This window comes from Lissotriton helveticus, chromosome 3_1 (assembly GCF_964261635.1).
Source record: "Lissotriton helveticus chromosome 3_1, aLisHel1.1, whole genome shotgun sequence".
NCBI classification, from domain to species: domain Eukaryota; kingdom Metazoa; phylum Chordata; class Amphibia; order Caudata; family Salamandridae; genus Lissotriton; species Lissotriton helveticus.
In genome coordinates, this window is record NC_136061.1 from 307,108,150 (window position 1) to 307,128,317 (window position 20,168).

The window sequence follows — 20,168 nt, forward strand, 5'->3', positions numbered from 1 at the left end:
CAGATGATACAATATTGTCCAATGTGTAAATGCGCGATGAAAGCGTATTAATGCTGTTATCTACAACTGCTAGCACTCTCTCTAAATTAGCCAGATCTATAGCTCTAATGCGGGTAGCTGCCTCAATCTGGGACGTTTTCCAGACTTCGTTGTAAATAGCATATATCCATCTTTTAGATCTGCTGTTAGCCAGGCCCTTTATAAAATCATTCAGATCAACATTGTCAGTCAGTTTGGATAAATGCATCTTAACTGACGCCAAAGTGGAATGTTTGAGCCACTTCTGACATAATTTGCCTACAGAATAGGTAGTAACAGAATGGCCACTTTCAAAACGGTGGATCCACTCTGACCTGTGTAAAGCCTGGAGCCAAACCCAGAAAACGATGCTGGCAAGAATCAGCACTTCTCTGCCATAGCAACCAACCCTTAGGACCCAAACTGGATATGTTAAAGGAAGAATTTAGCAACAGAGTTTGTAACTCTCTGATCGAAAATTTAGTGATATTATTCCAACCGGAATATTCCTCTAATTCAGGAAAAGAAGGAGCATTTAATTTTTTAGTAGTAGCCAATCCAAAGCATGTTGTCTCTGAAATTGTAGAATTCAAGGACAACATATGGTTCGGGATGAGGCATGCTCGGTGCAAAACCTCAGTGCCATTCACTTGCCAGCTTTTAGAACCCCAAACTGATTTAAGGTCAATTGTATCCTTCCAAAACTCGTAGCCACCTACAGCCAACTGGTCGAGAAAGGACTTCAAGTACAATAATTTAATATTGGTAAGTCTAACTTTGGATGTGGACTTTTCGGTCATTTTAAATAAAATGCATTGGGATTCGACTGATTAAAATCAGTAAAATAAGAAAACCTTTTAAAAAAAGAAGCAGAACTGCCTTGTATCGGAGCTGGACAATGCACCCACTGTGTATAATTTACAGTGTTCCTCCTGGTATTAGTTTTATGCAGGTAGTGATTGCCAAAATGTTGGAAACAATATAAATCACCGTAATTAGCAGATTCTAAATACAAATCTTCAACATCAAAGGCAGCATAATATTTCAAATCAGAAAACAAAGCTTCTACGGCCTGAACATCCCAATCATCAGAACGTATATTTTGTTTAACTACATCCCCCATAGAAACTCTAAGCACATTAGGGACATTTATAACCTCAGTGGGCCCATGAATTTGAAAACGAACAGCATCCCATACAATCCCATCTAAAACAGGCATAGCAGTGATGTTAACAAAAGCCAAGTCTCTCTTCAATCTGTGTGACGAGGAATGGGGAGCCAATGTTCCATTGATATGTCAAATGCATGTTCTCTCCTCGACATAGTGTCCATTGACAAGTCAAAAAAAATACACCACAAAGCCAATTGACATAAAAAGGTAAATTGAAAAAAGCAGCAACCAAATGTAGGTCCAAGGGGGAATCAAAAAATGTTTTTTAAACAATTTAGCCAAAACAGAGACCTTCGAAGGTTTCTTCGATGTTTGTGAATCAGTATCAAATAAAAATCTGGATTCTGTAGCCAAGCGAGTTTGCAAATCAGGCATCGATAAGTCAGTATGGTAAGTGTAGTCAGTTTCATCAAGTTGAGTACCAGGTAGTGTACTCAATAAAGGACTAGAAATTGCAGGCATCTCAAGGGCAACATCAGGCACTGGATCAGAAGCCGGGGCCAAAACAGAATTTCTCACAATCGAAGGACATGAGACTGCCGGAGACATACTAAGAATAATCAGCTACTCTGTGTATCTTATACAAAATGAGGGTCCCTGTGAACTGTGTACACATTATTCACATTTATTTGAAGCAATGATAACAAAACAATAGACACACTGTAAATTAATCACAATGAGCAAATACTGCAATTTATAAGTTATAATAACAGTGCCCCAAAGAAAGAGAAAGAGAAGTGAGGTAGCGTGATGCTGTGAAGAAGAAAAGAATAAGTAAGAATGATAATATTCGTGACTAAAAAGTATATCAAATTCTTGAATTTGTTAAATTTTATACACACAATGAATCGGCTTCAGGTCCCTGAGCCAAAGATAGGAATCATAAATTATCCCATTGTTTATCAAAAAAAGTCTATATTGACACTGGTATGTAATATCCAGGAAATGCGGGCGGTGTCAACTGAGAAGGAGGGGAGGTAGCCGCCGACGTTTCGACCCCACGCTACAGCAGTAGGCGTACTTGAGGCCTTACATCGGGGTCTTCATCAGGACAAGGATGTAAAGAAGGGTGCACTATAATTTCTGTAAGAATATAAATAATTTAACATAAGTAAACATCCCCATATAAATTGTGAAAAATTACGATAGTAAATATCCAAACCGTAACGAACGGTAGAGAAATTAATTGAGCAAATTACCATGATACGTAGAGATATTTTCATTCGCTAATCAATTGCGGAAATCCACTTTCCAAATTCATCAAATTCTAGAAGATAAAAATTAGAACGGCTGTGTCATGCCCCTTACTAATAAGATAAAATGACATTTGTAGTTATAGTATCTTTATTGTCAGTTAATGATAAAAAATCACTAGTCTAACCATTAATCGAACCTAAAAAACAACAACACACTCCTAAACTAGACCAGGATAAACCAGACTCCATCCAAAACAGTAATTACAACTGGTCAATATTGTGGATGAAACCGACACGAGTAATACCTCATTTTCGATTCTCGTAGGTCTTGGCTTTTTACATTACGTTCCGGTCTCTATCCATTAGACGCTTTGGCCATTTACCCTCAGGTATGAATTACAAACCTCATGATGTCAATCTTTGATAAACACCATCTGAGAGTGGTATTAACAACCCCCTTCTTTGTTTCAAACCCATTGCGATATATGGTTGTGATCATAACTCATAATGGGTATAAGTATTATCTTTGTCTCTACTTGTTCAAACATCTGTGTCAACTGAATGACACTCCCAATTATGAGTGCTGGTTTGGATGGAGTCAGTGGCACATATTTTCAAATTCATTGCAATATGTGTTTGCGATCATAATTCACAGTGGCTATAATTGTCCATACTTGTTTACATAATTATGTCCAAAGATTGACAACCCCAGTTGTAATTACTGTTTTGGATGGAGTCTGGTTTATCCTGGTCTAGTTTTAGGAGTGTGTTGTTGTTTTTTAGGTTCGATTAATGGTTAGACTAGTGATTTTTTATCGTTAACTGACAATAGAGATACTATAACTACAAATGTCATTTTATCTTATTAGTAAGGGGCATGACACAGCCGTTCTAATTTTTATCTTCTAGAATTTGATGAATTTGGAAAGTGGATTTCCGCAATTGATTAGCGAATGAAAATACCTCTACGTATTATGGTAATTTGCTCAATTAATTTCTCTACCGTTCGTTACGGTTTGGATATTTACTATCGTAATTTTTCCCAATTTATATGGGGATGTTTACTTATGTTAAATTATTTATATTCTTACAGAAATTTTAGTGCACCCTTCTTTACATCCTTGTCCTGATGAAGACCCCAATGTAAGGCCTCAAGTACGCCTACTGCTGTAGCGTGGGGTCGAAACGTCGACGGCTACCTCCCCTCCTTCTCAGTTGACACCGCCCGCATTTCCTGGATATTACATACCAGTGTCAATATAGACTTTTTTTGATAAACAATGGGATAATTTATGATTCCTATCTTTGGCTCAGGGACCTGAAGCCGATTCATTGTGTGTATAAAATTTAACAAATTCAAGAATTTGATATAATTTTTAGTCACGAATATTATCATTCTTACTTATTCTTTTCTTCTTCACAGCTTCACGCTACCTCACTTCTCTTTCTCTTTCTTTGGGGCACTGTTATTGTAACTTAGAAATTGCAGTATTTGCTCATTGTGATTAATTTACAGTGTGTCTATTGTTTTTTTATCATTGCTTCAAATAAATGTGAATAATGTATACACAGTTCACAGGGACCCTCATTTTGTATATCGTATAGCACCCAGGTCCAGAGTGGATTTTCTTGGGTAAAACCCCCCCTTTTTTCACTCTGTGTATCTTGACATTGTCAATGGATATATGCCTGTTTTCCTTACAACCTGGAAGTGGTGGTAAAATGACTGTTCTTGTGCCAATCACACCAAGTACTGCAACTGGAGCTCGATAAGAGGGACCAAATTCTTTCTTGTTTTCGATCTTCTCCCGAACCAGTTCTCCAACTTGGTGTAGCCAGCCAACTACCGGGATCTGGAACGCATCATCCGAGGTGGAGGGTAAATGTTCCTTTGCAAGACTGTCTCTCGTCTCTTGTAGTTTCTGTAAAACATTGCAATGTTCATCTACGTCAAAGGAGGCAGCAACAGCCGCCTGGTCTAGACCGTCAAGGTCCGGTACAAACATCTTGATACCAAAGAGCATTTCGTATGGGTTCCGCCCACCCAGAGACCTTCTAGGGAGATTATTAAGAGCACGCTGCACGCTATTGAGGTGGGCCAGCCAGTTCCTGCCAGTGCCTATAACTCTAGCTGTCAAAGACTGCTTTAAATCTTGGTTCATTCGTTCCACAACACTATTACCCTCAGGTCTGTATGGAGACGAAAACTTGACTTGTACCCCCAACGAAGTCATGGCATTTTTATACGCCTTAGAGGCGAAAGCCGGACCCTGATCCGAATGGAAGGTACCACAGGCAAAAATCCCTACAAAGACACACAAGTCTCTTATGACAGTATGTGAATCAGCGCTGCGGTGTGGCCACACCCACACCAAGCATGTGCATGAATCAACTGCTACTAAGTTGTACTTATACGCAGTATCAGAAGAAAAAGGACCGCAGTGATCTAAGTAAACACAACCAAGTGGTTTATTAGAAATGTACAACTGTGTCTGGGGCGGATGCGCAGCAGTTGAAGGCTTAATCTGCTGGCAAAGGTCACATTGAAGGACATAATCACGCGTCTGTTTGTACACCCCCCGCCACCAGAAACGTTGTTGTAGCTGAGAAACAGTAGCTGAAACGCCCGCATGCGCAGACGCAACACCTTCATGGGCTGCAGTAATCAGCGCTGGCCTACGGTCCGCGTTGGGAATCAACCGTTCACCAACGTCAGGTATTTTCACATAAGGAACTTTATCAGGACTTAAGTGGTATGACTACTTCGAAAGGAACCCCTTAGGATATTTACTTCCCTTCTCAGTCGCAGCAACAGCTGCCAAGATATCATCATCAATCTTACTTTTGGAACGTGTAACCGCTGCAACCAAATATGTCGATACTCCTGATTTTGCGGCCTCATTGGCTAATGAATTGCCAACAGCGTGAACTCCCACACGCTGATGACCTAGAGTATGAATTACAAACACGAGTGGCAACTGCTCTTTAAGCTCAGCCACTCGGACCCAGATCATTTTATGGTTTATTGTGCTACCCTTGGAATCACGAAAATCATTCTGAATCCAAAAGAACATATTTTCATTGTAAGACTGGACACAGTAGTAAGAATCACTCACAATAAGAGTCGTCACACTAGGATCAGCGTACTCAAATGCAAGCATCAGACCACGAAGCTCTGCCAATTGTGCTGTGCAGTCCCCTAAAGTCTGCGTGTGCACGACCCTGGACTTGAACTCATCATTCAACATGGCACCTACCACAATGGCGCAAGCTGAAACGTATGCATGCTTAGACCCATGCGCAACTTGCGCTGAATCATCAGTGTATATGATGCAATGGAAATCCTCCAAAGGCCGCATAGCCAATGGCGTAGGGTGAACAAATTCATACTGCAAAAACTCTTTAGAATTTGGTACACTGGCCTTCGTCACTGTCTTCAATGCAGGATACGGGGTAACAACCAACATGTGTTTCCCTGCGACAGTGCACGTTCCTTAAGAATCGCCATCTGCACTGCTGTCAAAACTTTTTCTACAGTGGAAAACCGCATTTCTGCCGAAGTGTACAAGTGTGACTTGTAAGCAATAGGTACTGTGTCTCCTTCGTTAAAAGTAAGGTAAGTGAAACCCACCGCTCCAGGGATGATTCTTATCACCAGATTCTAAAAGATCAGCCTGCAAAGATTGCAAAATAGCTGAATGTTCTGGCAGCCAGCAAGATTTGGTAAAAGTAGGTTGTATCAAAGCATACAAAGGCTTGATACTCTGGGCATATTCAGGAATATATGTACGCCTGAAATTAAAAAATTCCAGCAAGGACTGTAATTTCTGCAGAGTTGCAGGAGCGCGCAGTTGTGCGCATTTCTCCAAGAAGTGAGGAGCCAATTCTCGACCTTCGTTGTTGAGCTCATAGCCCAGGAACAACACTGTGTACTCTGCAATGTGAGACTTTGCAAAGTTGAATTTGTAACCAAAGTCCACAAAGTTACAAATTATGCGGTCAACGCGACACTGATGCACCAAAAGCTCGTAGTCTGTGAGATAGATGTCATCCACATACAAACACGCACTCTAAGAGAGAGACAATATGGGCAGCAAACACGCCTGGACTATTTTTATAGCCCATTGGCAACCATTTGTATTGGCGTTTTTTGCCGCCACTTGTAAAACTGGTCCTTTGGGAACTAAGACCATCTAAATTGTGGGCAAAAAAAACACTGGAAATGTCAAGTGTGGTTTTAAACCGTTTACGCACAAGACCATCCACTAAAGCCGAGCCGTGGGTATTCTGTACTGCACAGGTACGACAATGCGAGTTCAAATGCCAGTAATCCAATACCAAACGGAACAAGCCGTCTGGCTTGGTCACAGTAAAAAGAGGGTTATTCATCAGTGACACACACGTTTCAATTACACCTTGATATTCCAATTGTTCAAGGATTTCCGCAACGGAAGCCTTAGCTTCGCATTGGATGGGATATTGAGGTTGAGGCTGTGGCATAGACCGTAAGGGAATCTCGTGGTGTGGAGAAAATGTATCCCAACCACAGTGAGTACGGTACAGAGCCGGCGCAAGGGCTTTAGCCCACTCTTCTGCAAAATTCAGCGCATGCTCCTTTGAGACAGTGTGCACGAAACTAGGGAGGATCACCTCCTCCCCTCGCGGAGCTGCGAGAACAAAAGGTGGGGGCAAGTCAGCCTCCGCAAACAAAATATCATAGGTAGTCATAAGATTTTCCCAAAATACCCCTTTTATGGTACGTTGTATGTCACCTTCAATTAAAAGGACTATGTTATAAAGTCTATCAGGGGGAGCTACTGTGGTATCAGCTGTTTCCACAACAACATACTGGTCAGTCGGTGTCACCTTCAGTAGTGGATGCAGGGCCTCTCGCAATATGGTAATCTCCATAGCGCTGTCCAGCAAGGTCAGAGCCCATGTCAGAGTCCGAAGCTGCGTTCTCACTATCTGTGGCATATCTCGCTGTTAAAGCGGCAACTTTCTTTTTCTGAAACTGGGGTCTTTTCGGTGTCGAATCGTCCTACTTGCCGTTACCGTCTTTCGGGCGGGGCTGGTCGCGTCCCTGCTGGCCACCCCGACCTCTGCCGCCTCCTCCACCACCGGTCGATGAGGCCGACGAGTCCTGAAAAGAACGAGAAGAGCGTTGTTCAGAAACCTGAAAACGATCAGGAGATGTTATCGTTGCGTGATCGCGCAAGTCATAAACACATTCTGTGGGTGCAGGCACTGGAGATGCAGGACGAGACCCCTGTTTTTGTTGCTGTTGTTTACCCTGTTTTTGTTTTTTCGGCCAATTTTGCTTCTTAGCCTTGGGCTGATCGTCAGTTTCCGACTTCTGTCCTTGGGGTTGTTTTTTGTCTTTTGTAGAAAAAGGCTTGACACCCAAACTGTTACGGCCCACGGTTTTATAAGCCGCCGTAATAATTCTCGGTAACTGGCGGGGTTTATCAGCATCGGGAACCGCCTGCAAAGCATTAGACACCTGAAAGCTTACGCATCTCCCTTGACATTCGAAAGTACGAGATCGGAAACTACGTCAAAACTGCCACATAGCCGCATACCCAACTCAACCGCTGCCTCAGATCCGTGCTCATCTTGAACAAGCTTTATGACCGAGGGGAAGAACGGTCATTGACGGAGAGCCGAAGCACCTTGTGTACACCGCCGCAAACATCTTACCCCAAGACTCACAGTCACCTGCCTCTGGTATCAAGTCTTTTGGCAAACTAATTGTCAGAATCCTGTGTTTTTCAACAGGAGTCATGTTAGGAAATACTGTTTTCAGTTAGTCAAATTTCTCGGCAAGCCAGAAAGACATATCATCCTTATCCTCGGGGCGCTTGCCCATCACTGCATTAACCATAACAGGACTAAGCTTCATACCGCCGGTCCCGCTGGAAGCGCCGCAGCACCTGGGGCTCCATGCGGGAGATTGCGGGTAATGTATTGTACTAACGACCGAATTACACTAATCACGACTGCATGTAGCGATCACTAGTCTGCAAGGGGAACCGCTCCATGTTGAGGATGCGGTGTAGATCCAGCCAAAACAGGCCAGGTAGCACCTGGAATGGACAAAGGACCTAATCATCAGATTAACAAAGAGTGGGGTAGGGCGCCATTAAACCAAACTCGATGATGCCAAGCATTAATCGGAACTTCCTGTGTTCTATTTGGAACATATTCCTGAGGCACGGCAGTAGAAGTATAAGTGTCGAACACATTAGTATTTGCGTTCACAGCTGGGAAGGTCACCCACGAATAGAAAATTTCGTATGGGTAAGCTACTTCCACACTCACAACTAAAATAATTGCCATGCCCTCCAACCCGACATTATACGCCTGCAAATGATTGCGAACCGCAATTCGACTATGCTGCGGTATGTCAACGTCATCCATAGTGACACAGGAAGAAAGAGGTACAACAAAAACTACGTAGCACAACTGGGTAGTAATTCAAAAGGAAACCGTTTGAAAAGAATCAAGCTTGAAAAGACCTATGTAACTATAGGTAGGTCAACGACAACACTGTCTTACGGAAACAATAGTGAAAGGGGTTAAGGACTGATATAAGCACTAGTTAAGTGTCATGTAATAAGACCACCAATGTTGGGCGCCATGTTGCAGGGATTCTGCTCCTACACAGAGCTGTGCATAGAGACCTAGAACCTCAGTGAATTAGGGTGTACCAAAAACTCACCTCAGTATCCAAAATCCCCTACCAGACTAGCAATCAGTGTCTCATTGGTTCTTCCATACCCCCAATGATTAGACAACTCAGAACATGGACTTAGAACACCTCAGGTAACGTGGAACAAATGAACACTCTTACGTTATGTTATGTTATGTTATGTTATGTTAACCAATTCTTCTATAGCGCGGCAGCTACTCCAGAAGGAGTGTCCCGGCGCTTAGACTCATCAGCCTGGTGATGAACCATCAGATGCAAATGTCACACCCCAGCTCCCTTTGTGTGACTGTCTAGACTAGAGGGAATTCACAAAGCCCAGCTATTACCCTGTCTTAGATGGGTATTCAGAGACAGGTGGAGGCACAAAATGGTTAAAGTGAGAAAATGCCAACTTTCTAAAATTGGCATTTTCAGACATGCAATTTAAAAAAACAAAGTTGCCAAAATATGTCTTTTTAAATTGTGAGTTCAGACACACCAAACTCCAATTTTCTACCTGCTCCCTATATGGAAGTTACACTTAAAATATGTTTTAAGGCAATCCAACTGTTAAAGTATGGAGAGATAGGCCTTGCAGTGGTAAAATACTAATTTAGCAGTTTTTCACTACCAGGACATGTAAGACCCAAAAGGACATGCCCTTTGGTCTGCCTGGGGCCTAACATAGGGGTTTCTTACATGTAATAAAAGGGAAGGTTTGGGCCTGGCAAGTAGGTTATCTTGTGAGGTCGAAATGGCAGTTTAAAACTGCATACACAGGCTTTGCAATGGCAGGCCTGAGCCATGTTTAAAGAGCTACTGAGTGGGTGGCACAATCTGTGCTGCGGGCCCACCAGTAGCATTTAATTTATAGGCCCTCGGCACACATAGTGCCCTTTACTAGGGACTTACAAGTAAATTAAACATGCCAATTGCGGATAAGCTAGTGTTATCATGTAGAGTACAGAACATATACACGTTAGCGCTGGCTAGCAGTGGTAAATTGTGCAAAATCCTAAAGCCAGCAAAAACAAGGTCAGACAAAGAGGAGGAGGAAGGCAAAATCATTGGGGTAACCTGCAAAGAGGGCCCTTTCCAACACTGTTCATAAGCAGCATAGTACATCAATAGTTGATGGTACTGGGTAAGTAGGGACCAGTGCCATGGATTCAATAAAAAAACATAACGTTGCTGGAAAACGTTATTTTAGAAAAATAGATGTCTTTCATTTGTGGAGGATTGACTTTACTTACCGAAAATGAGAAGCTAGCATTTGGGAACAAAACCTATGTTTTTATAGGAAATAGAAAAAATGATTGTGTTACATCAATTAATAAACTCTGCTATTTGATCATTTATACTTAGTTATGTACACATATTACTGATGCTGTTTCCTTGGTGCCAGAGAACATTTATTGCTATGACAGTTATATTATGATTTAAGTAGAGACATATAATCAGCCTTTTAAGGCATTATATTAAGTGCCGCTGTCAGTGTTACCCTCAGAAGATGTTGAATGTCTGAATCTGTAAGGTTTCTGTTGCGAGGGACTGAGCCTCTGAGGTGTGTCTGACCCCAAGGTTAGATGCTGTCATTTCAGATTATGAAATGCAACTTTGAATAGATTATCAGTCAGAGCAATTCATGGAAAATGAATTAATTAATGTTTTATAAAGCATGTGATTACCAGGAAGAAGGTGTCTTGGTGCTACTTCCAACAGAAGACAAGCTGCCATCTAGTGTCACAACTAAGTCCACATTTGTAAAGCGCACAATCACCCGTAAGGGTCTCTAGGCGCTGGGGGGCCGGCGGGAAGATTAAGCGAGCTATTGCCCAGAGTCACATGGTGCTGGGCTAACCTGCCGCCGGAGCCGGGGATCGAACCGTGGACCCCAGATTCCAGCGTCAGTCGCCCTGGCCGCGGCGCCACACCTCTTCCACTAAGGAAGGTGCAAGTGCCAGTTAAGTAGGAAATTGATGAGTCGGAGCAGTTTTTTTGATTTGATAAGGGAGCTTTCAGCATGAAGTTTTAGTTGGAGGGCTTTCCACGCCTCGGCAGACACCACGAAAAGGTACGTCCTCCTATGCGATCCTTCTGGAATTTAGAAATGCAATATGGTGGGAAGACCAAGGGAAAATTGTATGAAGAATGAAGGAATGTTATTGTTGGAAGCCATCCTGTACAAACTTTGTGATAGAAGAAAGCATAGAGCCTTGAAGATCTAAAGCATGCATCTGGGAAGCCTATGGGATTCAGTGACATGAGAAGAGATACCGATCCCTGATGGCAAGAATGAGGTGAGCACTGGCATTTTGGATTTTTTTTTAATAGATGATGTGCATGTAGCCCTCAGTGCTAAATTTGTAAAAGAATGAGTGCTAACCCACAAAGCTCTGCTTAGAAGCCCAGCCCAAGGTTGGTGCTATCAAATGTCAGCACACTGAATACCTAGTCATAAATCCAACTCATGCCTCTTCAATCCATTACCAGACATTCCTTGCCCATTTATCTCACTCACGGAAGTAACACCATGGGGGTAAGCAGGAAGTTGGGAGGTATGCTTACTGGGGCTGTACAAAAGAACGAAACAGAGCAGAGTCCCTTCTAGGTTCTGGGATCTGGGGCTCATTACAGCTAAGAGATAACTTACAAAACACTGGAAGAGTAATGCACCCCCACGCGAAGAACACTGGCGTGCCTCTCTTGATAATTGGGCAAGGGCAGAGAGTGCCACCCTTCACAGGGAGGCGACAGTGGGATTGAGGAAATTCCCCATTGCGCAACTTTGGGATGATACCCTGAAAACCTTCCACCGGGTGTGCCTTGCACGAGGGGTCGCTTAGCGGTCCCCCCCCCCCCCCGTGTCCTCCCTAGGGCTCGGGTGGGGCGGCGAACTGCGCGCCATCGCGATTATTATTGACTCATGCCCGAGTGTTCCGCACTGCAATCACATTGCGCGGTGGTGCTCCTCACACATAGGACAGCGGTCCCCTTCCCTCCCCAAATACACTGGACCTGCTACCTGTCCGCCAAGGGGAGCTGGCTCTCTCCCCCCCGAAGAGACCCACACTATGGCCAGTCCTTGCCTCCCGGGCACCCATACTGGCCAGTCCCCGATACCAGAGACGAACGTATATGACCACACGCAGCATTCCCCTTTTTCTTTCTTTTTAGTTTAGCAAGTTATAGTTGAGTGTCATGATAGGTTTTCCTTCTCGACACATTTGTTAAGATGTTTTGAATACTACCTCATATACCAGGTACCCCCTATTCCGAAATATCCGTTAGTGGAAGCATCCTGGGCGTTACGCCACATAGCCAACATTAGACACAGGGCTACACTAAGTCACACGTCCGAATGGGTGTCCCATGTCGCATCACACCCACACACCGGAGGACACGCTGCCGTCCAGATAGCGCGGCTGTGCACTCTCTAAAAGTCACTTATGTCACATGCACTGCTAGTGCTTGCTCAGGTTGCAAATAGGGGCTCATTATGCTCTTCTATTGCCTAAAACAATATGTCCTTCCAAAGCGGGGATACTGCTTTTTTGTTGGCATGTAATTGGTTTGTTATTGCAATTACCGTACCTTTGAGAACGTTGTTACCTCGAGCGAGTCAGTGTGCAACCGGAGTCCTCTGGTGAATTGCTATATCTTCTGAACGCTTCTGTATGCTCAAGAGATAACATGTTGTAATTCCTTGTTTACATCCTGGCATGTGCTATGAATATATAATGAAAGTAAATAAAAGATATTCAAACAAAAATAAATGGGGGTAAGCAGGAAGGTACTCGCCTACTATCTCAGGTTCTCATGATCAGCAACCACCATACCCGAACATAAATTGTGAACGTGAAAAGGAAAAAATGGCCAGACACGCATCGTTGAATAAAAGTCCAATAGCCAGTGTGATCTAGCCCGGTTTTAATTCGGGACAGGTGGAGCTATGGTCCAAGCCCCGTAGTCCTCATTGTGAGGTTGACACTGCGATACATTGGATTCCCTACTGATGTACAGGCAGTGTTCGACATCCTAGCACCGGTGTTCTCCCTTTTTTTCATTTTCACGTTCACAATTTATGTTCGGGTTTGGTGGTTGCTGATGATGAGAACCTGAGGTAGTAAGCGAGTACCTTCCTGCTTACCCCCATGGTGTTACTCCCGTGAGGCACCACCAGTGGATGTATGTCAGTAGAACGCGATCTTTTAGATCGCGGTACTTGACATCGCAGATTTTACAACGCAAGTCGTTACAACGACTTGCGTTGGAGGGAGCGGATTTAGGAATTTTATAATTTTATATTCCAACACCAGTCCCCGTAACAGTAGGGAAGGTGTTGGAATATAAAATTACAACATTCCTTATCCCACAGCGCCATCCAGCGCAAGTCGTAGTAACGACTTGCGTTGTAATAGCTGCATGGAAAAGGTCGTGCGGTGTAAACACCGCGTTGTAAACAACGTTTCCCACCACCAGCCCTCTCACATATTTTTTTCTTTTGTATTTCCTTTCACTCACTGGAAGTACGCTCTTCTTATTAGAGGAGGGAGAGTGTGGGGGTGACATTAGTTGGAATCAGCACAACAATTTGAATTTTTAAATTTTGTTTCAAAGTGGTGACCCAGATCCGTAAAGTACATATGGTATAATCTTAACCGCTGCCCCTATGGATAACATAATGTCTAGGTGGGGATCTGAGAAGTAGTTTCACCATGGTACTCAGTGAGCTGGGTACCATATGTTATATGTTATAAGCTGTTTTATAACGCGCTCAATTAATACCAGAGTATCCTGGCGCGGTATACCGCTGGGGAACCCGTCCTGGCTTTCCCTGTGGGATGGTCCCTACTGGGAGTCCCCAAGGTGAAGCCAGGCATCCCCGGCGTTGATGGGGCCATTGTGGAGATTAGGCAAGCTAATGCCCAGAGTTGCCGAGTGGGACCCCTGGTTAGAGTAGGCACCGAGGCGAGAATTATCAAGTCCGCTGGCCCTGGTCCACGACCCTGCCGCGTCGGGAATTGAACCCTGGTCGACTCCTGCTTCCGAGTCTGCCGCCTCTAACCAGTGAGCCACACCACTCCACATACACTCCACCATACAGATAGGCATAAGATTTGAAACCGTAAGAGTGACTTTGAATTGCAGGATGAGGAAGGTCCAAGGAGGGGAAAGTTAAAAGGTAAGGTAAAAGTTAAAACTGAGGAAAGGTGATGTATACCTATCATGCCATGCCAAAATGCATACCATGATTATTTAAAATGTCTCGACAATTTGATTTTTTAGACAATGTGTAGGAGAATTGAAGTGAAAAAGGTCTATATTGATAGTGTTATCAGAGCCATGCGCCATGAACCCTTTGCAAAATACTCAAAGGGAGGATCAGGTTGGCTTGGGCCACAATAATGGTATTGCAATATTTCGTGAGTGCCTCGTCAGAATTGCCCGTGAAAACTATGGTTTTTACTAATTTACTTGCAAATTGTGATGTACCATGCATGGTTTGCTCACATTCTTTGAAAATGTTCTCTGGGGGGTGTTACTCCACCAACATCTGTGGGGAAGGTCAGCCTCAGAAGACAGTACTTCATATTTTTGGTTTATTTCCTGCATGTCTTTCCTAAATCCCTTAAAGAGGGTTAGCTCTTGGCACCATTAAATCCAATTTGTTATTTTTTTGAAGTCATGGGTGGAGAAAAACCTCTTTCACCCAAACACTTTTAGAGGGTGTCGGGACTTTCTTGCCCAGTACAGTTACAGTTCTGACTCAAATTGGGTGTATTTCAATGCTCCTCCATGCTCTGTTTTCAGGGTTGGTAGTAAGCATTTCTGCTGGTAGGAACTCGCTCACCTCCTTTGTTGTGATCTGATCATTCCCTTTTCTTGCCTAGCCACAGAACCACCCATGACTTGAGGGGCGACCTGTTTCAAAACAGGACAAAGTATTCAGCTGTATAATGCCACTTAGAGCTTCTTGCACCCGAGATTGATTATTAAAAAGAGAATTGTCTAATTTAATCTTCCTATGTTCTTAATCGTGTTTTAAACTTGTTCACTGTCACCATTATTTTTGCTTTAAGTGAATAAATCTAACTGGTGCATGAATGATTCTAAAATAACAACGGGCCATATTACCAAGGTGAAGTATCGCCGCTTTTTCGGCGAATTGTGCCGAGAAAGAGGCGACACTTCTAGCGCCCTATTAACAAGGGCTTGCTAACGCCTGCCGCTTGCCCACTTTGCATGTCAGCGAGAAACATCACTAATGACATGCAAAGTGGGCGTTCCCACGTCCAACCACATGTAAAATGTGGTTGGAGGTGGTAACACCCTATTACCAAGGCAGGCGTTGGGAGAAGGAGACCTGCGATAAACTCGTTTATCGCAGGTCTCCCAACGCCTGCTCTGATCAGGTGTTAGGCATTGATAACATGGGGTGTGGATCATAAAGCTGAATTCACCCCCCCATATTATCAAGGCACACATTAGCGCGTGACAAACACTTGTTTTAACGCGCTAATGTTCCCTATCGCCGGCTATCGCCGGATTTAATATCGCCTACGTGTTGCGCGTTGATAATGACGCGCTAACACGGCGATAAAATCCGGCGATAGGGAAATGTGCGATGTGCGTTTTTTAACGCACATCTTGGTAATATTGCCCAACATTATGAAAAAATGGAGGGTAGGATGATGCAAAAACATGTTAGATCACCTGGTTGTCACCTGCAATTCTTCTTTTACACGTATGTCCTTTACCCAACCAATGAAACGTTGCACTAAGACCCATTAGGTGACTGCAGAAGAGTGCCTAGGATCATTGTAAAAGTAACTTTCATTTTTGTGTTTTCCAGGAAATGAAAGCAACCAAAATAGCACTCTTTCCGTTGCTCATGTGCATTGCAGCAAGACAAGGAGACATTGTGGTTCTGGAGGAGCACATGCAAGCGGTTGGTACATCTGTGTCTGTGGGCATTGTCTGGGCAGTGAATGTCTGGTATTCATTGAGTGAGTGGTCATCCAGTAAGTGACTGGTTTTCTATTTAGTGAATGTTCATCTATTCATTGAGTAGTATTGAGCAGTATTAAGTGATTGGTGTTTCTTGGGGTGAATGGTTTTGAGTGAAGAGAGTGCCCGTCCCTTGATTGAGTTGTGTTCCACATAGAAGTGAGCTATTATCTTCCTCCACTTTGAGTGGTATTGCCACAGTTAAGAAGTCAACTATTCGCCACGTAGCATGTCTTTGAAAAAGGGCCTTTTATTGAGTAAATGATCTTTTGTTGAGAGAGTATTTTATTATTGATTGAATTACCTTACATTAAATGATTGGTTTTTCCACTGAGCAAGCTGTGTTCCTCTGTATAAATAGTCAGTTCAGTTCAATAGTCTTTATTCGATAATTTACAATCATAAAAGACACAGGGGCATATTACCAAGAATAAGCGATAATTATCGCTAAGCTTGGTTAGAGGCAATAATTTTATCGCCGTGCTTTGCCTATTTTTATCGCTTAGAAACCTTGCAATTATCAAGGTTTATCTCCTAAGCGATAAAAATCGGCCGCATGCATGAACATCGCTGTAAAGTCAGCGATATTCATGCATTACCGAGCAAATGCTCTTAGCCATGTTATCCACCTACTATTGGATAACATGGCTAAGAACTACTCTGGGCAGGCGTTAGCTTTTGGAGATAATCGCGCTTAGCGCGATTATTTCCAAAAGTAGGTAATAGGAGATAGCGATGTTAGCGACTGTTTCCAGTCGCTAACATCTTGGCACGCCCACTTTGCATGTCATTAGCAATAAATATCTCTGACATGCAAAGTGGGCCCCAAGATGATCGCTAGCTCCTACTAGCTGTCGCTAACTGGTGTTAGCGACAGCTAGGTAATAGGGAGATTAAATTATCGCCGCTTTAGCGGGAAAAATTCCCGCTAAAGCGGCGATAAGGCCCTTGGTAACATACCCCACAGTACATAAATAAAAGTGTCATAAAAAAGGTTACCACCATTAAAACATACAATTCATACAAATTTTAATACCAAGCATTATCGAATTCCTGACAGATACTATAAAGTTAAAAGTGATAAAATCAAATCATATATGGCATTTCCCTGCAGTTACTTTTTGAGGAGAGGGCTGTTTGCGTTAACACACTCAAGTACTAAATCTGGTTCCTCATCGGTCTCCAGTTTATTCCTTCGCAATGCCCAGGACCAACTCAGAAATTGACAATATCTGCATGAGTGTTCGTTAACAGGATGCGCATGACTGTCATACAAGATCTAGAGCCAAGGTAGGCGCACAATGGCTTGAGCCACCTGCGACGAGGGCCCTTATAAGCCGAGCACACAAAAAGTACAGAGTTATGGACTCTTCCCAAGTATGACAAAACGGGCAATTAATGCTTGCGGCCTTGTTCCATTTTGCAATGAAAGGTCTTAGCGGAAGAGTACCCACACGGAATTGGTGGTATAAATTCCTATCACCAGTTTTCGTAATCAAATTCCAGTATGGTTCTGCTTGAGCAGCTCTGAATGCTGCTGCCAGACTGGTATCAGGAACCAAAAGAAACAGCCACATCTCACCAACCTTGAAAGCACTGAACTGGTTGCCGTATGAAGCAAGAATACACCTTAAAGTGGCGTGCATGACGCACAAAGCAATCCACAACAATACACCCAGCTACTTGGCACTAAAGTTGGAAAAATCTGGAGGCTGCAGACAACTACGAAGTGCGAGCACTCTACTTCTGAAACCCCAATCCTTCCGGAAGAAGAGAACAGGTTGTAGAGCTTTCTCAGGGATTGCTCCAAAGATTTGGAACTCTCTACCACCCCTAGTGCGTGGAATCACCTCCCTTACTGTATTCAAAAAGGAAGTAAAAAGTCTACTAATGAACAAATTCATATCCTAAATTTAAGTATGGGTTGTATTTGACTGTATGGGCCCGATTCACAGAATGAACTTAAGACTCAATCCTAAACTTACTACTATTTTGGTATTCACAGAATGCACTTACTACTTTTGGCATTCACAGAATGAACTTACTACTTTTGGTATTCACAGAAGTTAGGATTTTGTCTTAAGTCTGTCTTAAGTTAGTCTTAAGTCTGTCTTAAGTTTGTCTTAAGACAGACTTAAGACAAAATCCTAACTTCTGTGAATACCAAAAGTAGTAAGTTCATTCTGTGAATGCCAAAAGTAGTAAGTGCATTCTGTGAATACCAAAATAGTAGTAAGTTTAGGATTGAGTCTTAAGTTCATTCTGTGAATCGGGCCCCTTGTCTTTTCATCACATCCCCCACAATTGTTGCTGATTAATGTTTTCGATGGATGTAGATCTGTTTTAGCTCTCTCACTTTTATATATCTACCTTTAATCGATCTAGGAATTTGATTGGCTGACTTCATAATGTCTAAAGTACGTTGTTCTGCAGATGCTATCGCTGGTCTTTTACCTCTTATATGTATATACTTTTCATTTATATCTCTATTAATGACAAATTGACATTATGTTTTTGTTGATTACCTCTACCACTGTAAAGCGCTCTGATACCCTCGTGGGTCACGTTCGCGCTATATAAGACTTTATAAATAAATAATTAAATGGTCAAAGAAAATACCTGTGAGCGAGGTACTGCTCACCTTTGACAGGGTCTTCTTAGTTATCATGTCCCAGTAAGACTCTTTGTAATCGATTTTACTTGGAAATGAGCTCCCAACTGGGTCATCCCACAAGTGGCTAAGGCCCATTTCATACAAATTATACTTTATCTTCTGTAGCCATTTAATTTTAGAAGATAAGTTAGCAATCCTAACGTGCATCAATGCATTAGCATAGGGTGCCAGTTCTGGGGTGGTCCAAAGTCTCCTCCAGTATGCTAAGGGTCTAAAACCTGCAACCTCATCAAATGAAGTGCATCCTAGGTCTAAAAGCAGGGCTTAATGGGTGTTGATTGGGGGAGCGCAGTCAGGCTTCTTAAAAATTTGTTTTGGGCTTGAACAATGGGTAATAGATTATTTTAAACCCCCAAAGTTCAGCGCCATAGATAATAGAGGCTCTGATTTTCCCAATATAATTTGCTACTGCTGGCCCTTTAGGCTTAGTAAATGATAGTCGATGTTCTTTTAGTGGGGCTCCAGCTAGCTGGTTGGGCCTAAGTACTAAAACATCAAGTTGAGGGGCCCAATTCATCTTCCTACACAGTGTTACCCCTAAATAAGTAAAGGTATCGGTTTGTTCTAGTAAAACATTATCCATTGCTACTCTGCCTTTGATAAATTTATGTTTGTTCAGTACCATGAACTTGGTTTTATCAACGTTCACTGCAAGTTCATGGTCATTGCAGTAAACTATAAATTGATCACGGGCACGTTGCAGACCAGGCTGTGTTTTAGATAAGATTAACGTATCATCTGCAAACATTAATAATTGAACCCTTGATCCGGCAAGAGATGGAGCACCAGTTGGAAAATTGGAATAATATGTAATAACCTTATTTATAAATAGGGAGAACAGGGTAGGAGCGAGAACACACCCTTGCCGCACACCTTTATTAACTGGAAAACAATCAGATAATTAACCCTGCTGCCCCCACCTTACTTGAGCATAATTTGCCTCATGCAGTTTAATAATAAAACTGAGGATTTCTAGGGGCATCCTGGCCTCCTTTAATGAATCCCACAGCTTATAGCGAGGTACTAAATCAAATGCTGATTTTAAGTCAACAAATGCTGCATACAGGGTTTCCCCTGCTAAAATCACTGTAGACAAATAAATCATCGTAAGTCGAAAAAATTGATCAATGGTGCTGACGTGGGGTCGAAAACCCGCTTGGTAGGTAGATAAAACATTCTGATCTATAATCCATTCATTAACTCTACCTAAAACAAGTCTCACAGCAATTTTTTGTAAGGTATCAATTAGGCTGATCGACCTATAGTTGCTGGGACTGGCACAGTCTCCCTTTTTGTATATGGGAATAATTTTGGCCCCTCGCCAAGTGTCAGGTATTGACGCACCTCTAGCAATAGCATTTACGATGATACAAATGTATTCAGTCCAAATCTTCCTATCCTATCTAT

General features: G+C 42.7%; 1 protein-coding gene across 1 annotated transcript in view; it reads left to right on the plus strand.

The window, feature by feature from the left end:
• Positions 1–20,168, plus strand: part of LOC144822953 (L-asparaginase-like) — a 312,297-nt gene that overhangs the window by 71,461 nt on the left and 220,668 nt on the right. The window contains exon 2 of the mRNA XM_078681023.1: positions 15,933–16,028. Coding sequence (XP_078537149.1) covers positions 15,933–16,028 — 96 coding nt within the window. The remainder of the gene's footprint in view (positions 1–15,932; positions 16,029–20,168) is intronic.